Source organism: Callionymus lyra, chromosome 12 (assembly GCF_982586985.1).
Source record: "Callionymus lyra chromosome 12, fCalLyr1.hap1.1, whole genome shotgun sequence".
NCBI classification, from domain to species: Eukaryota; Metazoa; Chordata; class Actinopteri; order Syngnathiformes; family Callionymidae; genus Callionymus; species Callionymus lyra.
Genome location: NC_141829.1, coordinates 1,413,779 through 1,436,185, shown reverse-complemented (window position 1 = coordinate 1,436,185; position 22,407 = coordinate 1,413,779). Strand labels below are relative to the sequence as shown.

The 22,407-nt window shown below is 42.4% G+C and overlaps 1 protein-coding gene across 1 annotated transcript; it reads left to right on the top strand.

The window, feature by feature from the left end:
* Nucleotides 1–10,720: 10,720 nt before the first annotated feature.
* Nucleotides 10,721–12,574, top strand: kctd4 (potassium channel tetramerization domain containing 4). Its single transcript, XM_087803631.1, has one exon. The coding sequence runs from the start codon at nt 10,970–10,972 to the stop codon at nt 11,744–11,746; it is 777 nt and encodes a 258-aa protein (XP_087659757.1). The 5' UTR covers nt 10,721–10,969; the 3' UTR covers nt 11,747–12,574.
* The last annotated feature ends 9,833 nt before the right edge of the window (nt 12,575–22,407 follow it).

Genomic DNA, 22,407 nt, shown 5'->3' with positions numbered 1-22,407 from the left:
ATTTATTTAAATATCAACTATGACGGAACAATAATCAATATTAATATGATTGACAGCCACTCACAGGTGCTTCCTGTTCTGTACTCACTATCAAAGTGTATAAATCACTTCACTCTTGACTCAGGTTGTAATTACTCCCACACTGTTGTGTAAAACGCACACAAAACACACACAGGCCAGTCCATCACACTGTGATTTACACACATTGACATAAATAATGTCAATGATGATGATTGACAGAAGCTTCACCAGAGATCTCATGTTATGTTGTTTATTTTCTCACGTACTATTTAACACGTAAAAGGATGAGAATCAGCTCCTCTAGTTTCAAAAGCATGTGTTGAAATCACTCACAGCAATGATCGCTGTCAGGAACAAAGACTCGCGACAGATCGAGTCTCTTCGTCTCGTTCCAGTTGATTCTCTTGTGGGAGCCGGAGCTGTCAATCAAACATCAATCCTTCGATGAGCTCGACAACACTATTGTCTGGTCGCACACACTGTTACGAGCAGACACTGTTGCTGTTACGATCACACACTGTTGCTGTTACGATCACACACTGTTGCTGTTACGATCACACACTGTTGCTGTTACGATCACACACTGTTGCTGTAACGATCACACACTGTTGCTGTTATGATCAGACACTGTTGCTGTTACGATCCCACACTGTTGCTGTTACGATCACACACTGTTGCTGTTACGATCCCACACTGTTGCTGTTACGATCACACACTGTTGCTGTTACGATCAGACACTGTTGCTGTTACGATCAGACACTGTTGCTGTTACGATCAGACACTGTTGCTGTAACGATCACACACTGTTGCTGTTACGATCACACACTGTTGCTGTTACGATCAGACACTGTTGCTGTTACGATCACACACTGTTGCTGTTACGATCAGACACTGTTGCTGTTACGATCACACACTTTTGCTGTTACGATCAGACACTGTTGCTGTTACGATCACACACTGTTGCTGTTACGATCAGACACTGTTGCTGTAACGATCACACACTGTTGCTGTTACGATCAGACACTGTTGCTGTTACGATCCCACACTGTTGCTGTTACGATCAGACACTGTTGCTGTTACGATCACACACTGTTGCTGTTACGATCCCACACTGTTGCTGTTACGATCAGACACTGTTGCTGTTACGATCACACACTGTTGCTGTTACGATCACACACTGTTGCTGTTACGATCACACACTGTTGCTGTAACGATCACACACTGTTGCTGTTACGATCAGACACTGTTGCTGTTACGATCAGACACTGTTGCTGTTACGATCCCACACAGTTGCTGTTACGATCAGACACTGTTGCTGTTACGATCAGACACTGTTGCTGTTACGATCACACACTGTTGCTGTTACGATCACACACTGTTGCTGTTACGATCACACACTGTTGCTGTTACGATCACACACTGTTGCTGTTACGATCAGACACTGTTGCCGTTACGATCAGACACTGTTGCCGTTACGATCAGACACTGTTGCCGTTACGATCAGACACTGTTGCCGTTACGATCAGACACTGTTGCCGTTACGATCACACACTGTTGCCGTTACGATCACACACTGTTGCCGTTACGATCACACACTGTTGCCGTTACGATCACACACTGTTGCCGTTACGATCACACACTGTTGCCGTTACGATCACACACTGTTGCCGTTACGATCACACACTGTTGCCGTTACGATCACACACTGTTGCTGTTACGATCAGTCACTGTTGCTGTAACGATCACACACTGTTGCTGTTACGATCACACACTGTTGCTGTTACGATCCCACACTGTTGCTGTTACGATCACACACTGTTGCTGTTACGATCACACACTTTTGCTGTTACGATCAGACACTGTTGCTGTTACGATCACACACTGTTGCTGTTACGATCAGACACTGTTGCTGTTACGATCAGACACTGTTGCTGTAACGATCACACACTGTTGCTGTTACGATCACACACTGTTGCTGTTACGATCACACACTGTTGCTGTTACGATCACACACTGTTGCTGTTACGATCACACACTGTTGCTGTTACGATCACACACTGTTGCTGTTACGATCAGACACTGTTGCTGTTACGATCCCACACTGTTGCTGTTACGATCCCACACTGTTGCTGTTACGATCACACACTGTTGCTGTTACGATCAGACACTGTTGCTGTTACGATCAGACACTGTTGCTGTAACGATCAGACACTGTTGCTGTTACGATCACACACTGTTGCTGTTACGATCCCACACTGTTGCTGTTACGATCACACACTGTTGCTGTTACGATCACACACTGTTGCTGTTACGATCAGACACTGTTGCCGTTACGATCAGACACTGTTGCCGTTACGATCAGACACTGTTGCCGTTACGATCAGACACTGTTGCCGTTACGATCACACACTGTTGCCGTTACGATCACACACTGTTGCCGTTACGATCACACACTGTTGCCGTTACGATCACACACTGTTGCCGTTACGATCACACACTGTTGCCGTTACGATCACACACTGTTGCCGTTACGATCACACACTGTTGCCGTTACGATCACACACTGTTGCCGTTACGATCACACACTGTTGCTGTTACGATCAGTCACTGTTGCTGTAACGATCACACACTGTTGCTGTTACGATCACACACTGTTGCTGTTACGATCCCACACTGTTGCTGTTACGATCACACACTGTTGCTGTTACGATCACACACTTTTGCTGTTACGATCAGACACTGTTGCTGTTACGATCACACACTGTTGCTGTTACGATCAGACACTGTTGCTGTTACGATCAGACACTGTTGCTGTAACGATCACACACTGTTGCTGTTACGATCACACACTGTTGCTGTTACGATCACACACTGTTGCTGTTACGATCACACACTGTTGCTGTTACGATCACACACTGTTGCTGTTACGATCACACACTGTTGCTGTTATGATCAGACACTGTTGCTGTTACGATCAGACACTGTTGCTGTTACGATCACACACAGTTGCTGTTACGATCAGACACTGTTGCTGTTACGATCAGACACTGTTGCTGTTACGATCAGACACTGTTGCGATCACACACTGTTGCGATCACACACTGTTGCTGTTACGATCACACACTGTTGCTGTAACGATCACACACTGTTGCTGTTACGATCACACACTGTTGCTGTAACGATCACACACTGTTGCTGTTACGATCAGACACTGTTGCTGTTACGATCCCACACTGTTGCTGTTACGATCACACACTGTTGCTGTTACGATTACACACTGTTGCTGTAACGATCACACACTGTTGATGTTACGATCACACACTGTTGCTGTAACGATCACACACTGTTGCTGTTACGATCACACACTGTTGCTGTAACGATCACACACTGTTGCTGTTACGATCAGACACTGTTGCTGTTACGATCACACACTGTTGATGTTACGATCACACACTGTTGCTGTTACGATCACACACTGTTGCTGTTACGATCACACACAGTTGCTGTTACGATCAGACACTGTTGCTGTTACGATCAGACACTGTTGCTGTTACGATCACACACAGTTGCTGTTACGATCAGACACTGTTGCTGTTACGATCAGACACTGTTGCTGTTACGATCAGACACTGTTGCTGTTACGATCAGACACTGTTGCTGTTACGATCACACACTGTTGCTGTTACGATCAGACACTGTTGCTGTTACGATCCCACACTGTTGCTGTTACGATCAGACACTGTTGCTGTTACGATCAGACACTGTTGCTGTTACGATCACACACAGTTGCTGTTACGATCAGACACTGTTGCTGTTACGATCAGACACTGTTGCTGTTACGATCAGACACTGTTGCTGTTACGATCAGACACTGTTGCTGTTACGATCACACACTGTTGCTGTTACGATCAGACACTGTTGCTGTTACGATCCCACACTGTTGCTGTTACGATCAGACACTGTTGCTGTTACGATCAGACACTGTTGCTGTTACGATCACACACAGTTGCTGTTACGATCAGACACTGTTGCTGTTACGATCAGACACTGTTGCTGTTACGATCAGACACTGTTGCTGTTACGATCACTTCTGTCGACAGTTTTGTGTGACGTTAAAGAATCATTAAATCATTGAATCATTGAACACACTGAGATGTTGACGCGTGTGCGTCTCTAAGTGATGTGAAGAGAGAGTCAGAGGTCAGAGGTCGCTCGTCCTCCCCCTCACTCTCACCTCCATCTGTTCCAAGAAGCTTCTCCTCAAAGCTTCGACCTTCTTAATGTTAAACACAACAAACAGCATCTGCCCACGACTGCTGCTGCTCCGACACCATCTCTGCTCGACAAGTGTTTAGTTTAGTCCAGTTTAGTTTAGTCCAGTTTAGTCCAGTTTAGTTTAGTCCAGTTTAGTCCCGTTTAGTTTAGTCCAGTTTAGTCCCGTTTAGTTTAGTCCAGTTTAGTCCCGTTTAGTCCAGTTTAGTTTAGTCCAGTTTAGTTTAGTCCAGTTTAGTCCCGTTTAGTTTAGTCCAGTTTAGTCCCGTTTAGTCCAGTTTAGTTTAGTCCAGTTTAGTTTAGTCCAGTTTAGTCCCGTTTAGTTTAGTCCAGTTTAGTCCCGTTTAGTCCAGTTTAGTTTAGTCCAGTTTAGTTTAGTCCAGTTTAGTCCCGTTTAGTTTAGTCCAGTTTAGTCCCGTTTAGTCCAGTTTAGTTTAGTCCCGTTTAGTTTAGTCCAGTTTAGTCCCGTTTAGTCCAGTTTAGTCCAGTTTAGTCCAGTTTAGTTTAGTCCAGTTTAGTCCCGTTTAGTTTAGTCCAGTTTAGTTTAGTCCAGTTTAGTTTAGTCCAGTTTAGTTTAGTCCAGTTTAGTCCAGTTTAGTTAAGTCCAGTTTAGTTTAGTCCAGTTTAGTTTAGTCCAGTTTAGTTTAGTCCAGTTTAGTTTAGTCATGTTTAGTTTACTACAGTTTAGTCCAGTTTAGTTTAGTCCAGTTTAGTTTAGTCCAGTTTAGTTTAGTCATGTTTAGTTTAGTCCAGTTTAATCCAGTTAAATCCAGTCCAGTTTAATCCAGGCACACGTTGTAAACACAGTGATCGCAGCAGTTCTCACACGTTTCAGATCTGGACAAACGAGAGGTTACGAGAGTCCATTATGACGTAATAATGGCTTCACTCCTCCTCCAGCTGTAATCACACTTTGTTTAGACAACGAGTCCCTTGGAGGTGGAGAGCATTGAACAAAGTGGTTTCAGTGGGCGGAGCTTAGGATAATTTTCTAATGTCAATATTTCAATGAAAAGACAGTTTCATACAAACACACACTGATGAATACAATAGTCACACATCATAACACACACACACACACACACATGATACAATAGAGTCACACATCACAACAACACACACACACACTGATGATACAATAGAGTCACACATCACAACAACACACACACTGATGATACAATAGTCACACAATAACAACAAAACACACACTGATGATACAATAGTCACACATCACAACAACACACACACTGATGATACAATAGAGTCACACATCACAACACACACTGATGATACAATAGAGTCACACATCACAACACACACACACATACACTGATGATACAATAGAGTCACACATCACAACAACACACACACACACTGATGATACAATAGAGTCACACATCACAACAACACACACACACACACACACCGATGATACAATAGAGTCACACATCACAACAACACACACACACACACCAATGATACAATAGAGTCACACATCACAACAACACACACACACACCGATGATACAATAGAGTCACACATCACAACAACACACACACCAATGATACAATAGAGTCACACATCACAACAACACACACACACACACCGATGATACAATAGAGTCACACATCACAACAACACACACACACACACACACACCGATGATACAATAGAGTCACACATCACAACAACACACACACTGATGATACAATAGTCACACATCACAACAACACACACACTGATGATACAATAGTCACACATCACAACAACACACACACTGATGATACAATAGAGTCACACATCACAACACACACTGATGATACAATAGAGTCACACATCACAACACACACACACATACACTGATGATACAATAGAGTCACACATCACAACACACACTGATGATACAATAGAGTCACACATCACAACACACACACACATACACTGATGATACAATAGAGTCACACATCACAACAACACACACACACACTGATGATACAATAGAGTCACACATCACAACAACACACACTGATGATACAATAGAGTCACACATCACAACAACACACACACACTGATGATACAATAGAGTCACACATCACAACAACACACACACACACTGATGATACAATAGAGTCACACATCACAACAACACACACACACACTGATGATACAATAGAGTCACACATCACAACAACACACACACACACTGATGATACAATAGAGTCACACATCACAACAACACACACACACACTGATGATACAATAGAGTCACACATCACAACAACACACACACACACACACTGATGATACAATAGAGTCACACATCACAACAACACACACACACACACACTGATGATACAATAGAGTCACACATCACAACAACACACACACACACACTGATGATACAATAGAGTCACACATCACAACAACACACATACACACACTGATGATACAATAGAGTGTGATAATTGTGTATAACACGAGTCGCTCTGTTGTAAACATGTAAAGTGTGATTCATTGATATGCAAACAAGGCAGTTTACAGCAGCAAGTAGAATAAACACACAAACAGCTCTGACGGTTGGAGTTTAAAAAAACCATCAGTGGTGTGTAGACGTCGCACAACATGTCAGTTCACACGTCCCTGCAGAGTTCACAACAATGACTGACAAGCCATGGTTCAGTTCTCACTGAAGGCCATGACAGTAACAACACTGAGGGCACAGAAACCAGGACTCACTGATTCAATCCAAATATTAACTTCCATTAAATCTCTCCACACTGGTGACATCACAGCTAGTTAGTGCATCAAACCAGTGACATTATTCAACCAACAAGAGTCCAGACCCGTCACTGAGGACAACTTTGAGTCACTTGAGCAACGACTGTTCAGTAGATGATGGTTGACATTATACTGTGAGCACAAACTCATTCAATGATCAGCGATCAATACATAATGTGATGAAGGTTCATGTACTTCCTGCCGTGACACGTGACTCTGAAGCTTCATCTCCAGAAGCTCAGAGTCTTGACCTCGATGACAATGAAGCTGCGACCGTTGAACACACTGTGGAAGAAGAATGAGGAGAACGTGAGGCAGAATCAAGAGCTGGACCGGCTTCATGGCAGGTCCGACCACAAGTCTCCGGGGCCTCATACATTATTCAGGACCTTTAAAATGAAAAACAAGTCCTCGCTTGAAGCGTTTCTGGAAGATTTAACTATGAAACTCATGGTTTCTGAGTTCAAACCTCCCTCAAGTGTCTGGTCCTGGTTCACAATCCTGACCAGAGGTGTCGATGAAGGAGAAGATCAGCAGGTTAAAGAGAAGATCAGCAGGTTAAAGAAAAGATCAGCAGGTTAAAGAGAAGATCAGCAGGTTAAAGAGAAGATCAGCAGGTTAAAGAGAAGATCAGCAGGTTAAAGAGAAGATCAGCAGGTTAGAGAGAAGATCAGCAGGTTAAAGAGAAGATCAGCAGGTTAGAGAGAAGATCAGCAGGTTAAAGAGAAGATCAGCAGGTTAAAGATGTTCGTTTCATTAACAAGTGTGTGATGTGTAGACACCTGTGGATCTGTTGTATCATCTGCTGTAAACCATGACCACGAGTCCTTAGGTCTATATATAGTTGTTGCTGGGGAGGCTTTGAACCGTTGTGTGTCTGAGCCTCGGAACCGTTGTGTGTCTGAGCCTCGGAACCGTTGTGTGTCTGAGCCTCAGAACCGTTGTGTGTCTGAGCCTTAGAACCGTTGTGTGTCTGAGCCTCGGAACCGTTGTGTGTCTGAGCCTCGGAACCGTTGTGTGTCTGAGCCTTAGAACCGTTGTGTGTCTGAGCCTCAGAACAGTTGTGTGTCTGAGCCTTAGAACAGTTGTGTGTCTGAGCCTCAGAACCGTTGTGTGTCTGAGCCTCGGAACCGTTGTGTGTCTGAGCCTCGGAACCGTTGTGTGTCTGAGCCTCGGAACCGTTGTGTGTCTGAGCCTCAGAACCGTTGTGTGTCTGAGCCTTAGAACCGTTGTGTGTCTGAGCCTCGGAACCGTTGTGTGTCTGAGCCTCAGAACCGTTGTGTGTCTGAGCCTTAGAACCGTTGTGTGTCTGAGCCTCGGAACCGTTGTGTGTCTGAGCCTCGGAACCGTTGTGTGTCTGAGCCTTAGAACCGTTGTGTGTCTGAGCCTCAGAACAGTTGTGTGTCTGAGCCTTAGAACAGTTGTGTGTCTGAGCCTCAGAACCGTTGTGTGTCTGAGCCTCGGAACCGTTGTGTGTCTGAGCCTCGGAACCGTTGTGTGTCTGAGCCTTGGAACCGTTGTGTGTCTGAGCCTCAGAACCGTTGTGTGTCTGAGCCTTAGAACCGTTGTGTGTCTGAGCCTCGGAACCGTTGTGTGTCTGAGCCTCGGAACCGTTGTGTGTCTGAGCCTTAGAACCGTTGTGTGTCTGAGCCTCAGAACAGTTGTGTGTCTGAGCCTCAGAACAGTTGTGTGTCTGAGCCTCAGAACCGTTGTGTGTCTGAGCCTCAGAACCGTTGTGTGTCTGAGCCTCAGAACCGTTGTGTGTCTGAGCCTCGGAACAGTTGTGTGTCTGAGCCTCAGAACCGTTGTGTGTCTGAGCCTCAGAACAGTTGTGTGTCTGAGCCTCAGAAACCAAGAATCAACCTTTTAAATGTGACCAACACAAGTGACCACGTACTGATAAACATGTTTCTGGTCCAGTTGGCATATTACTAGGATGTAGGTGGACACTGCTGTGGAATATGAGTAATTATATATATATTTATATGATGATTTGACATAAATGTCACATGTATCTTTTCTCTCTGAGATGTTTTTATTAGAAATATGCTTCATTCATCATCAGCTTATCCTGCACTTCATTTGAAATAAAAGTAGGAAAAAAGAGATGAAACTTTGAAATGTTGGAGGAAAATAAATTAATCTTCACTTTAAAATGTTTTTTTTTCTTTACAATCCATTCACCGTCTCTGGAGCTTCACTCGTCATCGTCAACAGGTTAAATGGAAACAAAAGCACAGATAATCAATAACCAGAGTGTGGTTCGATACAAGCACGAGTCAGAGTCTGTGATCAATGCTGCTGATCCATCACTGGTCCTCAGGTGGACCACAAACAATCCAGACGTTCACTGGACTCAAGATTAAGACACATTTGCTCGAAGGCGTCGCCTGCTGGAGGAATAACCATGACTCAGAGCCATCAGGTGGACATTCTCTAGAGGAAATAAAGGTTCAACGACATGTTGAATTATTGTTACAACCATCACATGTCGGTGTGAACGACTGCAGCAGATCTTGATCTGCATTTAAGAGTCTGAGTCAGCGAAACAACCGTTCCACAAATCAAGGCTAAAAACATACAAAACGTACATCAAACTATAGGAAGAACACTTCATTAACTGAAGCTTCATTAACTGAAGCTTCATTTACTGAAGCTTCATTTACTGAAGCTTCATTTACTGAAGCTTCATTTACTGAAGCTTCAGTTAAATGAAGCTTCATTTACTGAAGCTTCATTTAACTGAAGCTTCATTAACTGAAGCTTCATTTAACTGAAGCTTCATTTAACTGAAGCTTCATTTACTGAAGCTTCTGCTGACACGAGCAGAAAAGCCAACAAAGACAGATGAGAAATCTTGATATAATCAAACAGATTATGATCCTAAATAAATCAAGTTCCCTTTTATTACCTTTGAGTCGCTTTTCTTCATCAGTAAATTCATGTTACCTGAAGGTTCACAATGTTGCAATATTCCAGTTGTTATACTCAAGTATCTCTCTTGGATAATATAGTTTACAACATGTGAATGGATGTTATTCAAGTTATTAGTAAATTATAAAATTCATTTTAACCCACAAATCTTTTGATTATTATCGGCTAAATAAAGTGTGTTCTCTAAATGCTGAATGAATGTTATGAAAAGATAAACCTTTGAAAATGTACACAACTTTTTTGTCTACAATACAATAATAAAAACGGAATAAAACTCAGTTCGTCTTCATCAAAAACTGCACAGACTCCGTCGCCTCATCAATTCTCAGCAGCTTCCTGGAGCGAAACGAGGCCAAACCATGAACCAATTTACGAGCTTCTCCTTTGTGACCGAAGCCTCATGTCTTCACACCACAGGATCCACAGAACCAGCGTCAAAACACACTCAGCAGATCCACACCAGCGAGGATTATGAAAGTGGAGAAAAGACACGTTTCTCGTATGAAATGCATTAAATGGACATAAATCCAGGTTGAAAGGTGAAAAGAGTTTTGCTGCATGAACAGTTATAAACGGATTCCTATCATAGATGAGCAGAATAAAATAGTTTTAAGCGCTGCTGATGTTCTCTGAGCTGGTATGTGACGCTCTCTCCACCCACTCCTAACAAGAGAGAGAGCGAGCGAGAGAGCGAGACGTATGTAGCACAGTTCTGTTTCCAGCTCTCACTTCATTGAAGCTCCTCAGCCTCACAGCTCTCAGCGTCGACCACAGCTCTCACTTCATTGAAGCTCCTCAGCCTCACAGCTCTCAGCGTCGACCACAGCTCTCACTTCATTGAAGCTCCTCAGCCTCACAGCTCTCAGACGACTCGTGCGACGACAGCTTTCATCGCCACAGAAGCGAGCGCTCGTGTGCAGCAGCTGAGAGGAAGCAGGTGGAGGCTGGCGACGGTGACTGGAGAATGGAATGGGACCTCAGAAGGATGGAGAGTGAACTGAGGCACATCAACCCAGACCTGCTGCAGCCCAGCAAGAGCTTCAAGAAACCGTCTTCAGGAACCATCACCCTCAATGTAGGAGGCTTCTTGTACACCGCCCACCGGGCCACCCTGGCCAAGCATCAGGGCTCGTTCCTGGAAGAGTTGGCCAATGGCAAGAAGCCGGTCCAGCACACCGACTCCATGGGCAACCCGTTCATCGACAGAGACGGGCCCGTCTTCCGTCACGTCCTCAACTTCCTGCGAACAGGTGAGCTGCAGCTGCCCGATGACTTCCGGGAGGCGGGTCTGCTCCGAAGAGAAGCCGACTTCTACCGGCTGTGTGAACTGGTGGAGGCGGTGGTGGAGTGGGAGGGTCAGCGAGCGGCCCGGCGAGAGCCCGCCTTCCTGGAGGTGACGGACAGCCACGAGAGATCGCAGGGCCTCAAGGTGTACTGCAGCGACGCCACCTTCATCGAGAAGGTCAAAGCCAGGCTGGTGCAGATCTCCAAAAGTCGCCTGGACGGTTTCCCTGAAGAGTTTATAGTGTCGTCCAACGTGATCCAGTTCCGTCACTTTATCAAATCGGAGCCGGGCTCCAGGCTGGTGCTGAAGGAAGACAGCACCTTCTTGTGCACTCTGGACTGTCTCAAACTGGAGGCCGTGATGCTCGCCCTGAAGTCCGGCTTCAAGCTCATCACCAGCCTCGACAGCAGCAAAGGCTCCGTGGTCGCGGCTGAGGCTCTGCACTTCGTCAAGTGAGGCGGAGAACAGCACTGCCTCACATGAACTAGTGTAACTGGTGTTGACGTGTCGTTGGGTGAAGAAGACCTCAGGTGTGTCACCACTAGAAGGTTTGAGAAGTTCAGTTTCATCTGAACGGTCTGCATGATGTCATCAGTAAATGATCAAAGTTCTTTTCATCGGGAGAACATGTTGGATTCATCTCTGCTCAAGAAAAGCTTCTGCTTCTGCGTCAGTGACTCCAAGTGTGAACAACTAATTGTGATGAGTGTGTGTGTGTGTGTGTGTGTGTGTGTGTGTGTGTGTGTGTGTGTGTGTGTGTGTGTGTGTGTGTGTGTGTGCAACGTGTTTAGCAGGAATAACTTGTATTTCCTGTAACCTGGCGGAACCTGAGTCGGCCATCAATGGTCTGTGGACCTGAGGGACGATGACGCATTGATGCTTGTTGTGATGCTTGTGATACATGTTATGATACATGTTATGATACATGTTATGATACATGTTATGATACATGTTATGATACATGTTATGATACATGTTATGATACATGTTATGATACTTGTTATGATACATGTTATGATACATGTTATGATACATGTTATGATACATGTTATGATACATGTTATGATACATGTTATGATACTTGTTATGATACTTGTTATGATACTTGTTATGATACTTGTTATGATACATGTTATGATACATGTTATGATACATGTTATGATACTTGTTATGATACTTGTTATGATACATGTTATGATACATGTTATGATACACGTTATGATACATGTTATGATACATGTTATGATACTTGTGTGCTTTTGTCGATGCTGTGAGATTCTGTGACCAGAGAGTTTCAATACTTTACAAATAAAAGATTGCACTTCAAAGGTTTCATCTTGTTCTTCATGATGAGTCGACACTAGAAACGAGCGTCATGTTGCTCATGAAGTTCTCACTGCTCTGATGTTGAATTATGAATAAATAACGAGTCGTGACAGAACTTTAAACCAACACTGAACCAGAAACGATCACAGCTTTATATAAACAATCATTATTCACTTTACACTCCTCTGCAAGCGCTAAAAATGATTCTCTTTGTTTCATAGACGTGAGAAAATGTTTCAAATGCAAGAGAACAACACAGTAGATCTTTTGTGATCGGAGACCTTTTTTAACACCAACTAGAAGAGTGTGAAAGTATGAGTTTGTTCATCTCTGGTTAACTCTTTCATTGTTTTGTTTGCAATTGAAAACTTCTAAAAGTCCTCACTAACTAAAACACCTTTAACTAAAATCCTTCATATCACACACATCACCTCGAAGTCTTCACTGGAGGCAAACGTTTGCTCCTTTTAAAGTTATTATTTTGTAATTGTGTTCAAGAGTCCATTAGTGAACTCTGAGGTCCATGTGCTTCCAGAATACAACAGTATTATTGAGTATGTCGTCGCCTCTACATCGTTAAGTTATCAACATTAGTAAAACCTTCTGCATAAAGGTAAGACAAGAAATAAAACGGGAACAGAGAAAGTTTAGAAATAAATGAATGAATATAACATGCCCGTTAAAGTATAACATGCCCGTTAAAGTACAGCATGCATATTAAAGTACAGCATGCCCGTTAAAGTACAGCATGCATATTAAAGTACAGCATGCCCGTTAAAGTACAGCATGCCCGTTAAAGTACAGCATGCATATTAAAGTACAGCATGCCAGTTAAAGTATAACATGCCAGTTAAAGTATAACATGCCCGTTAAAGTACGACATGCCCGTTAAAGTACAGCATGCATGTTAAAGTATAACATGCCCGTTAAAGTACAGCATGCCAGTTAAAGTATAACATGCCCGTTAAAGTACAGCATGCATATTAAAGTACAGCATGCCCGTTAAAGTACAGCATGCCCGTTAAAGTACAGCATGCCCGTTAAAGTACAGCATGCATATTAAAGTACAGCATGCCCGTTAAAGTACAGCATGCCAGTTAAAGTATAACATGCCCGTTAAAGTACGACATGCCCGTTAAAGTACGACATGCCCGTTAAAGTACAGCATGCCCGTTAAAGTACAGCATGCCAGTTAAAGTATAACATGCCCGTTAAAGTACAGCATGCATGTTAAAGTATAACATGCCCGTTAAAGTACAGCATGCCAGTTAAAGTATAACATGCCCGTTAAAGTACAGCATGCCCGTTAAAGTACAGCATGCCCGTTAAAGTACAGCATGCCCGTTAAAGTACAGCATGCATATTAAAGTACAGCATGCCAGTTAAAGTATAACATGCCAGTTAAAGTATAACATGCCCGTTAAAGTACAGCATGCATGTTAAAGTATAACATGCCCGTTAAGTACAGCATGCCCGTTAAAGTACAGCATGCATGTTAAAGTATAACATGCCCGTTAAAGTACAGCATGCCCGTTAAAGTACAGCATGCCCGTTAAAGTATAGCATGCCAGTTAAAGTATAACATGCCAGTTAAAGTATAACATGCCCGTTAAAGTACGACATGCCCGTTAAAGTATAGCATGCCCGTTAAAGTACAGCATGCCCGTTAAAGTACAGCATGCCCGTTAAAGTATAGCATGCCAGTTAAAGTATAACATGCCAGTTAAAGTATAACATGCCCGTTAAAGTATAACATGCCAGTTAAAGTATAACATGCCAGTTAAAGTATAACATGCCCGTTAAAGTACGACATGCCCGTTAGAGTACAGCATGCATGTTAAAGTATAACATGCCCGTTAAAGTACAGCATGCCCATTAAAGTACAGCATGCCCGTTAAAGTACAGCATGCCCGTTAAAGTACAGCATGCCCGTTAAAGTATAACATGCCCGATAAAGTATAACATGCCCGATAAAGTATAACATGCCCGTTAAAGTATAACATGCCCGTTAAAGTACAGCATGCCCGTTAAAGTATAACATGCCCGTTAAAGTACAGCATGCCCGTTAAAGTACAGCATGCCCGATAAAGTATAACATGCCCGATAAAGTATAACATACCTGTTAAAGTATAGCATGCCCGTTAAAGTATAACATGCCAGTTAAAGTATAACATGCCCGTTAAAGTATAACATGCCCGTTAAAGTATAACATGCCCGTTAAAGTATAACATACCTGTTAAAGTATAACATGCCCGTTAAAGTATAACATGCCCATTAAAGTATAACATACCCGTTAAAGTATAACATACCCGTTAAAGTATAGCATGCCTGTTAAAGTATAGCATGCCCGTTAAAGTATAACATACCTGTTAAAGTATAACATGCGTGTTAAAGAATAACATACCTGTTAAAGTATAACATGCGTGTTAAAGTATAACATGCGTGTTAAAGTATAACATGCGTGTTAAAGTATAACATGCGTGTTAAAGTATAACATGCGTGTTAAAGTATAACATGCGTGTTAAAGTATAACATGCGTGTTAAAGTATAACATGCCCGTTAAAGTATAACATGCCCGTTAAAGTATAACATACCCGTTAAAGTATAGCATGCCTGTTAAAGTATAGCATGCCCGTTAAAGTATAACATACCTGTTAAAGTATAACATGCGTGTTAAAGAATAACATACCTGTTAAAGTATAACATGCGTGTTAAAGTATAACATGCGTGTTAAAGTATAACATGCGTGTTAAAGTATAACATACCTGTTAAAGTATAACATGCGTGTTAAAGTACAACATGCGTGTTAAAGTACAACATGCGTGTTAAAGTATAACATGCGTGTTAAAGTATAACATGCGTGTTAAAGTACAACATGCGTGTTAAAGTATAACATGCGTGTTAAAGTATAACATGCGTGTTAAAGTATAACATGCGTGTTAAAGTATAACATGCGTGTTAAAGTATAACATGCGTGTTAAAGTATAACATGCGTGTTAAAGTATAAAATGCGTGGTAAAGTACAACATGCGTGTTAAAGAATAACATACCTGTTAAAGTATAACATGCGTGTTAAAGTATAACATGCCTGTTAAAGTATAACATGCGTGTTAAAGTATAACATGCGTGTTAAAGTACAACATGCGTGTTAAAGTATAACATGCGTGTTAAAGTATAACATGCGTGTTAAAGTATAACATGCGTGTTAAAGTACAACATGCGTGTTAAAGTATAACATGCGTGTTAAAGTATAACATGCGTGTTAAAGTATAACATGCGTGTTAAAGTATAACATGCGTGTTAAAGTATAACATGCGTGTTAAAGTATAACATGCGTGTTAAAGTATAACATGCGTGTTAAAGTATAACATGCGTGTTAAAGTATAACATGCGTGTTAAAGTATAACATGCGTGTTAAAGTATAACATGCGTGTTAAAGTATAACATGCGTGTTAAAGTATAACATGCGTGTTAAAGTATAACATGCGTGTTAAAGTATAACATGCGTGTTAAAGTACAACATGCGTGTTAAAGTATAACATGCGTGTTAAAGTATAACATGCGTGTTAAAGTATAACATGCGTGTTAAAGTACAACATGCGTGTTAAAGTATAACATGCGTGTTAAAGTATAACATGCGTGTTAAAGTATAACATGCGTGTTAAAGTATAACATGCGTGTTAAAGTATAACATGCGTGTTAAAGTATAACATGCGTGTTAAAGTATAACATGCGTGTTAAAGTATAACATGCGTGTTAAAGTATAACATGCGTGTTAAAGTATAACATGCGTGTTAAAGTATAACATGCGTGTTAAAGTATAACATGCGTGTTAAAGTATAACATGCGTGTTAAAGTATAACATGCGTGTTAAAGTATAACAGTCTCTCCCATGAGACGAACACATTTCTATCATTCTATCACTAAAACGAGAGTCAGTTAGAAAGAAAAGCTGCTTCTCATTTAGTGAATGTTGCTCTGAGCCATTAGACTGCAGTCCAGAGAATATGTTTGTATAAAGATTTAAATCAAACAAACTATTTTTGGGGATTCATTCAAACCTAATGTGGCGAATGAACAGGCAAAACTCTGAGGTGAGTTCTATATATTTATATATAAATCTATATATATAGATATATATATATATTTATATATATATATCTATATATATATATATATATATAAATCTATATATATAGATATATATATATGACCAGTCACTCTCATGACTCTGGCTCTTCTCAGGCTCATGTCCTTCCACCAGCCTCGCTTGCTTGACCTCTGGGGTCATCAAGTGATGCTACTGCACGAGCTCGTCTCAGGAGAAGATGGATCTGAAGACACTTCCCGTATCATAGATGTTCACACTTTGATCCACCAACAGAGAACGAGATGTAGATCACTGGGACATTGGAATGTAAACGATTGTTCATCAGAACCATCTCACTTGTCCTCCATACCAGAACTGACTCTGGGATTTTTCATTCCAGGATATTTTTCATCCAACATGTAAAAACACACGGTGACTCTGGTTCTTAAGAAGCACGAGATGATGACGATGGTCGACTCAGTGGCCTTGGTGTCAGTTCATTGGTTCAGAAGCAGTAGAACATCCAGCAGGGTTTGAGTGACAGTTCAATACAATACATGTTTAGCAACATCGTACCGCTGGAGCGTGGCTGGAGATATACTTCTCTACTGTGCAAACAGAAACATCTGAACCATCAAACACTGGCTTCAGCTTCCATCCTGACGTCACACACGAGGATATATTTGACACGTATGCATTAACTACAAGCGCAGGCCCAACAACAGCATGTGTTGCCATAGCAACAGCTCTGTTAAGTAGGAGTAAACATTCAAGGTCTGTAATGTTCTAAAGTGTAAACAACCGTTTACAGCTTCGCCAGCATAACAATGTATTTCTTCATATTTATTTGACTGCCAACGAAACACATGAACCGTTTCAGAACCAGGACAGAATACTTCACAATAAAAGTCATGTTCTGGAAATCTTTGTGTAAATCGCCTCCACAACAGCACAAAGACTTGAGTGACAGGCGCTCGCGTCAAGAGGGTTGAGGGCGTCGTGACTCACGCACCCACATGACCCTGACGGTCCAAGAGGACGTCCATCAAACGTTAATCACAGCTTTTTTATTTCGGACCAACTTAAATATTATCCGCTCACATCCACAGGCAGCTTGAAGGAGACTTTGGCAGCAATTAGACTCCGACCAACTGCTCGTTGCTAAGCAAACTCCTTTGACTTCATGCACGAGGACAGGCTCTGTGGCGGCGTCGCTGCCATTTCTATCGTTTTAAACTCATGAATATCAGCCGGAGTAGAGAAGGATGTCTGTGTCTGACAGCGTTAACGCCGACGGCTCTGCAAAAATGGGGTTTTTCCAGCAAATAAGTCACTTTTCCATGATCAACGCACACGTCGTGGTGATTCAATACTCGTATCATTTAGTCTGATTGTGTAACAGTAACACAACGATGGCTTCTACAGTCCATCATGAGACAAACAGAGACACAAGTGGATTGAGATTTAATGCGTCATGAACTGTGTGGGATCCACGTGTGACAAAGAGCTGATGTGGTCTCGAGTCCTGACCTGTTCACCATCTCAATTACCACTGACTGCACACCCGCGGCACTTAGAGCCCGACTGATGGTGGGTGTTTCCACTCAGCACCATCTCCAGACCTTCAAAGTGATCCTAGATACACCCGAGACCAACCTGCACACGTTTGAGTTCAAAAAAATGGGTCTTTTTGTAGAATCTGCAGAACATTCTATTCCGTATTTCAACGTCCAGTTCTGAGAGTGAAGAGAGACGATTGAGGAACAAACACATGGATGTTTTCCATGAAGATTTCACTTCCGTTCTATTGACTCATAAACAGACTAAAAGGTAAAAAGACAAACGTGAGCTTTAAACATAATAAGCTCAAAGAATGTGTCGGAGCAAGTGAACTGCTCTGTAGGGATGGATTCTCAAAGCTTCATGCATGAATGTTTTCCTTCAGTCCTCGAGCTCATCTTCCTCTGACCAGCTCAGATAAAGTTGCTTTTAATAAACTCGCTGGACGACAGTTGGTCCTGAAATGAAGCCGAGGCTGTTTGAAATGTTCTTACAGACATGGAACCCTTGCATGTGGACAATCGTTTCTATTGAAGACTGAAGGTTGAGGTTTTCTTCTGTTCCATTCATGATCCTTCACAACACGCCAGTCGCTCTAGTCTCTATTGAGACGAGGATCCAGGCGACAAGAAATACTTTCTCACTTCAAACACCTACAAACAACAACTTGAGGCCAACAAAGACGAACCAGAACATTTTAAATTGACTTTGCTTTAAATAACCAATCATTATATATATATTAGGATTATGTTTCTTCCAAAAGGGTGGGCGTGTCGTACATACAACACATCGTTAGTTTACAATCGTTTATTATGAGCAGATCTACTCTTCGTCCAACGAGTCAATGAGACTAAAGTGATAGTTTTAAAGTCTTACAACTTAAAACCATGTCCAGTAAACGTCATGAAAGTAAATCATTGAAACTTTTATTTTTCTTCATATGTCAAATGAATCCATCACGTCAACTTTGAGCAGCAGATGGCAGTGGGAGGAGATGTTCCAGTGATGGTTCCTGAGCAAACATATGCAGCAGGAACATGTGATACTAATCCTCAGAGCCAGCAGTGAAGCAGGTTCGACGTGTTCATGAGGTTCTGACATCTGCAGCAGAAGCATCTCGGGAGATGTTTGTAATAAGATGGATTCAATAGAAGACCATCATAGTGAGTCCAGACTTCGTTTCAGGAGTAACGTGGAAAAATAACTTCTATCGATTGAAAGCGTTTTCACCGTCTGACCAAACAAAGACTTGGCTCCACACGAGTTACACTTTTGGAAACACACAAGGCCAAGACATCCAACACAACTTCAAACACCTACAGACAAGAAAGCAACCTCCGTCTAAAGAAAGACTTCTCAGAGTAAACAGAAGAGAAACCAAAACAAGCTTCTTCTCGTGCTGCAGTGGATCCAGAAGGTTCACCAAAGATGCATCTCATCATAGAGTGAGATCTTCATATTTGACATACATTTTAACGACAGCGTCATGTATGAAATCATAGGTCCGTCCTCCACCCGCAGCCGTTAGGTTTCAGACCCGGGTACTCGACCGAAAATAGCAAACTGCTCGAGAACGTAAAGAAGGCCCTGGATAGAGGTCAGGAGGTCGTAGCGATGTTTTCAGATCTAGAAAAGGTGTTTGATAGTCAGTCACAGCCTGCTTTGATCAAAATGACCATCTTTTAACATCTCCTCTAAGGCTGGTTTGCCTCAAGAATTTCACAAGCCATATCCCTGTTTCTAAATAATCAAATGGGCATTCCACAGGGCTCTATACTGGGAGCCTTGCTGTTCAGTCTTTTTATGAATGCTTTACCCTCAACCTGCTCTGGTGCCACTTAACTTAATAATGATGCAGTTCTTTATGCACCAGCCAGGTCACCGGAGCAGGCAGTGGATGTTTTGTGTGCATGTACAGCTGACGTGAGTCATGTTCAAAATCAGTTAAATTCAACCAAAACTGTATCAATGTGTTCTCAACTGACAGGCCAAACCTCCAAATACAATTAAATAATCAAACTATTGAGTCTAAATTAATTTAAATATCTAGGGCTGGTGCTTGACCCTCAACTCAAGTTTGATAAACATATTAAAAGAAATATCGAAAACAATCAAAAGCAACCTAAATTGTTTCAATCTAATCAGGCACTAGATCAGGCCGCCCTCCTGCAGACGCACCATATTCTCACATAAATCATGCACGACAGCATGAGTCGCCTCTCAGACACCATTATCTCGTTGTACAATCAAGCCATGAACATTATGGACAGAAAGCAGATCCGCTGCCATCACTGCAATATTCTTGAAGAGCATAAATTGCTCAGCTTTGAAAACTCTGGCAATGAATTCTTTCTTCAAATGAACATTCAAATGGAGCAACAATGGAGCTCCTGAGTCACCAGAGGATCCATGAACCACAACTGTGAGCCATTCCTGAGATCAACATGTTCACCGCAAGGTTAAAGGTCAAATATGCACCGTTTGTAAGTAGCAGTGTGTATGTAAATGATTTTTGATTGTACTTTAGTTTTGTGCGATAGACTTTTGTGTATTTTTAAATATTGTGTACTTTTAAATATTGTAAAAGGGCCAACCAGGGACAGGTATTGAAAACTAGCACAAGCTATACATTCTTCATGCGATACATCAACTACAAACTTGAAATGATGTTGACAAATAAATGAATAAATGAATAAAACAGGGGATGACGTAGAACAGCCATCTGTGTGACTTCCTCCCGTCATCGTTCACACAGACCACCTGCAGGTCCTCCCACGTTCCTCTAGAACCGATGCTCCAGTCTCCAGGTCTCTTCATGATGCTTTCCTCCCAACAGGAAGTCAAACTTTGAGGAAGTCTTTGTTTCTACCTCCCACCAGGCAGAGAAGGAGTCGTGGCCTCTGGTAACAGAGCAACACGTTACATCTGCGCTCACTTCTGTGGCAACCAGCCTGTTGCTTAGCAACTTTTTGATCAATACCAGGTCCTCGCCAGAACCAACAGAACAATGAGAAGAGAAATGATCGTCGTTCAGTGAGTGGATCACAGAACAAAGACTTGTTCACTTGCTTATAGAACATCATTACCTCTTTAACGGAGAAGATGTCATGAAAGATTGAAGGATAATATATTGCTAGTGATTATATTACTAGATTACTCACTGGATCCAGGAATCTTTGGATGGTTCAGACCCTTGGTTTATAAAACACAGGATCAGGTCAATTAAACGACGAGAGACAAATGTTTCTCTTGTTCTTTCCCAGCATGCAGCAGCTGATGATCTCTTTAGAGACATTACCGTCAAAAATGAGCCTGAAATGAAAATCCAATTATGGGTGGAAATGAGCTGCTCGGTGGACGTCTGTGTGAGATTAGATTCTATTAGACGGTGATGACAAAGTTTAACCATTGATGGACGATTTCAGTTCAGTTTGATCCACTTAAAGAAGACGAATAATTGCTGTTGATATGGGTCGTGTTTTTGGAAGAGATCCATGTGTTTATGAATCGAGTCACAAATACAGTCAATCTTCTGAATTCATTAGGAAACTTCAACCGTGACTAGTTTTACTTTTACTATTTATTAGACGACGACACAACCGTGGACGACAACAGAACCGTGGACGACAACACAACCGTGGACGACAACAGAACCGTGGACGACAACAGAACCGTGGACGACAACACAACCGTGGACGACGACACAACCGTGGACGACAACACGACCGTGGACGACAACACAACCGTGGACGACAACAGAACCGTGGACGACAACAGAACCGTGGACGACAACACAACCGTGGACGACAACACAACCGTGGACGACAACACAACCGTGGACGACAACACAACCGTGGACGACAACACAACCGTGGACGACGACACAACCGTGGACGACGACAGAACCGTGGACGACGACAGAACCGTGGACGACGACAGAACCGTGGACGACAACACAACCGTGGACGACAACACAACCGTGGACGACAACACAACCGTGGACGACAACACAACCGTGGACGACAACACAACCGTGGACGACAACACAACCGTGGACGACAACACAACCGTGGACGACAACACAACCGTGGACGACGACACAACCGTGGACGACGACACAACCGTGGACGACGACAGAACC

Bases quoted from the DNA above. Each gene is read 5' to 3' on its own strand.
- kctd4 (XM_087803631.1), top strand. From the start codon at position 10,970: ATGGAATGGGACCTCAGAAGGATGGAGAGTGAACTGAGGCACATCAAC.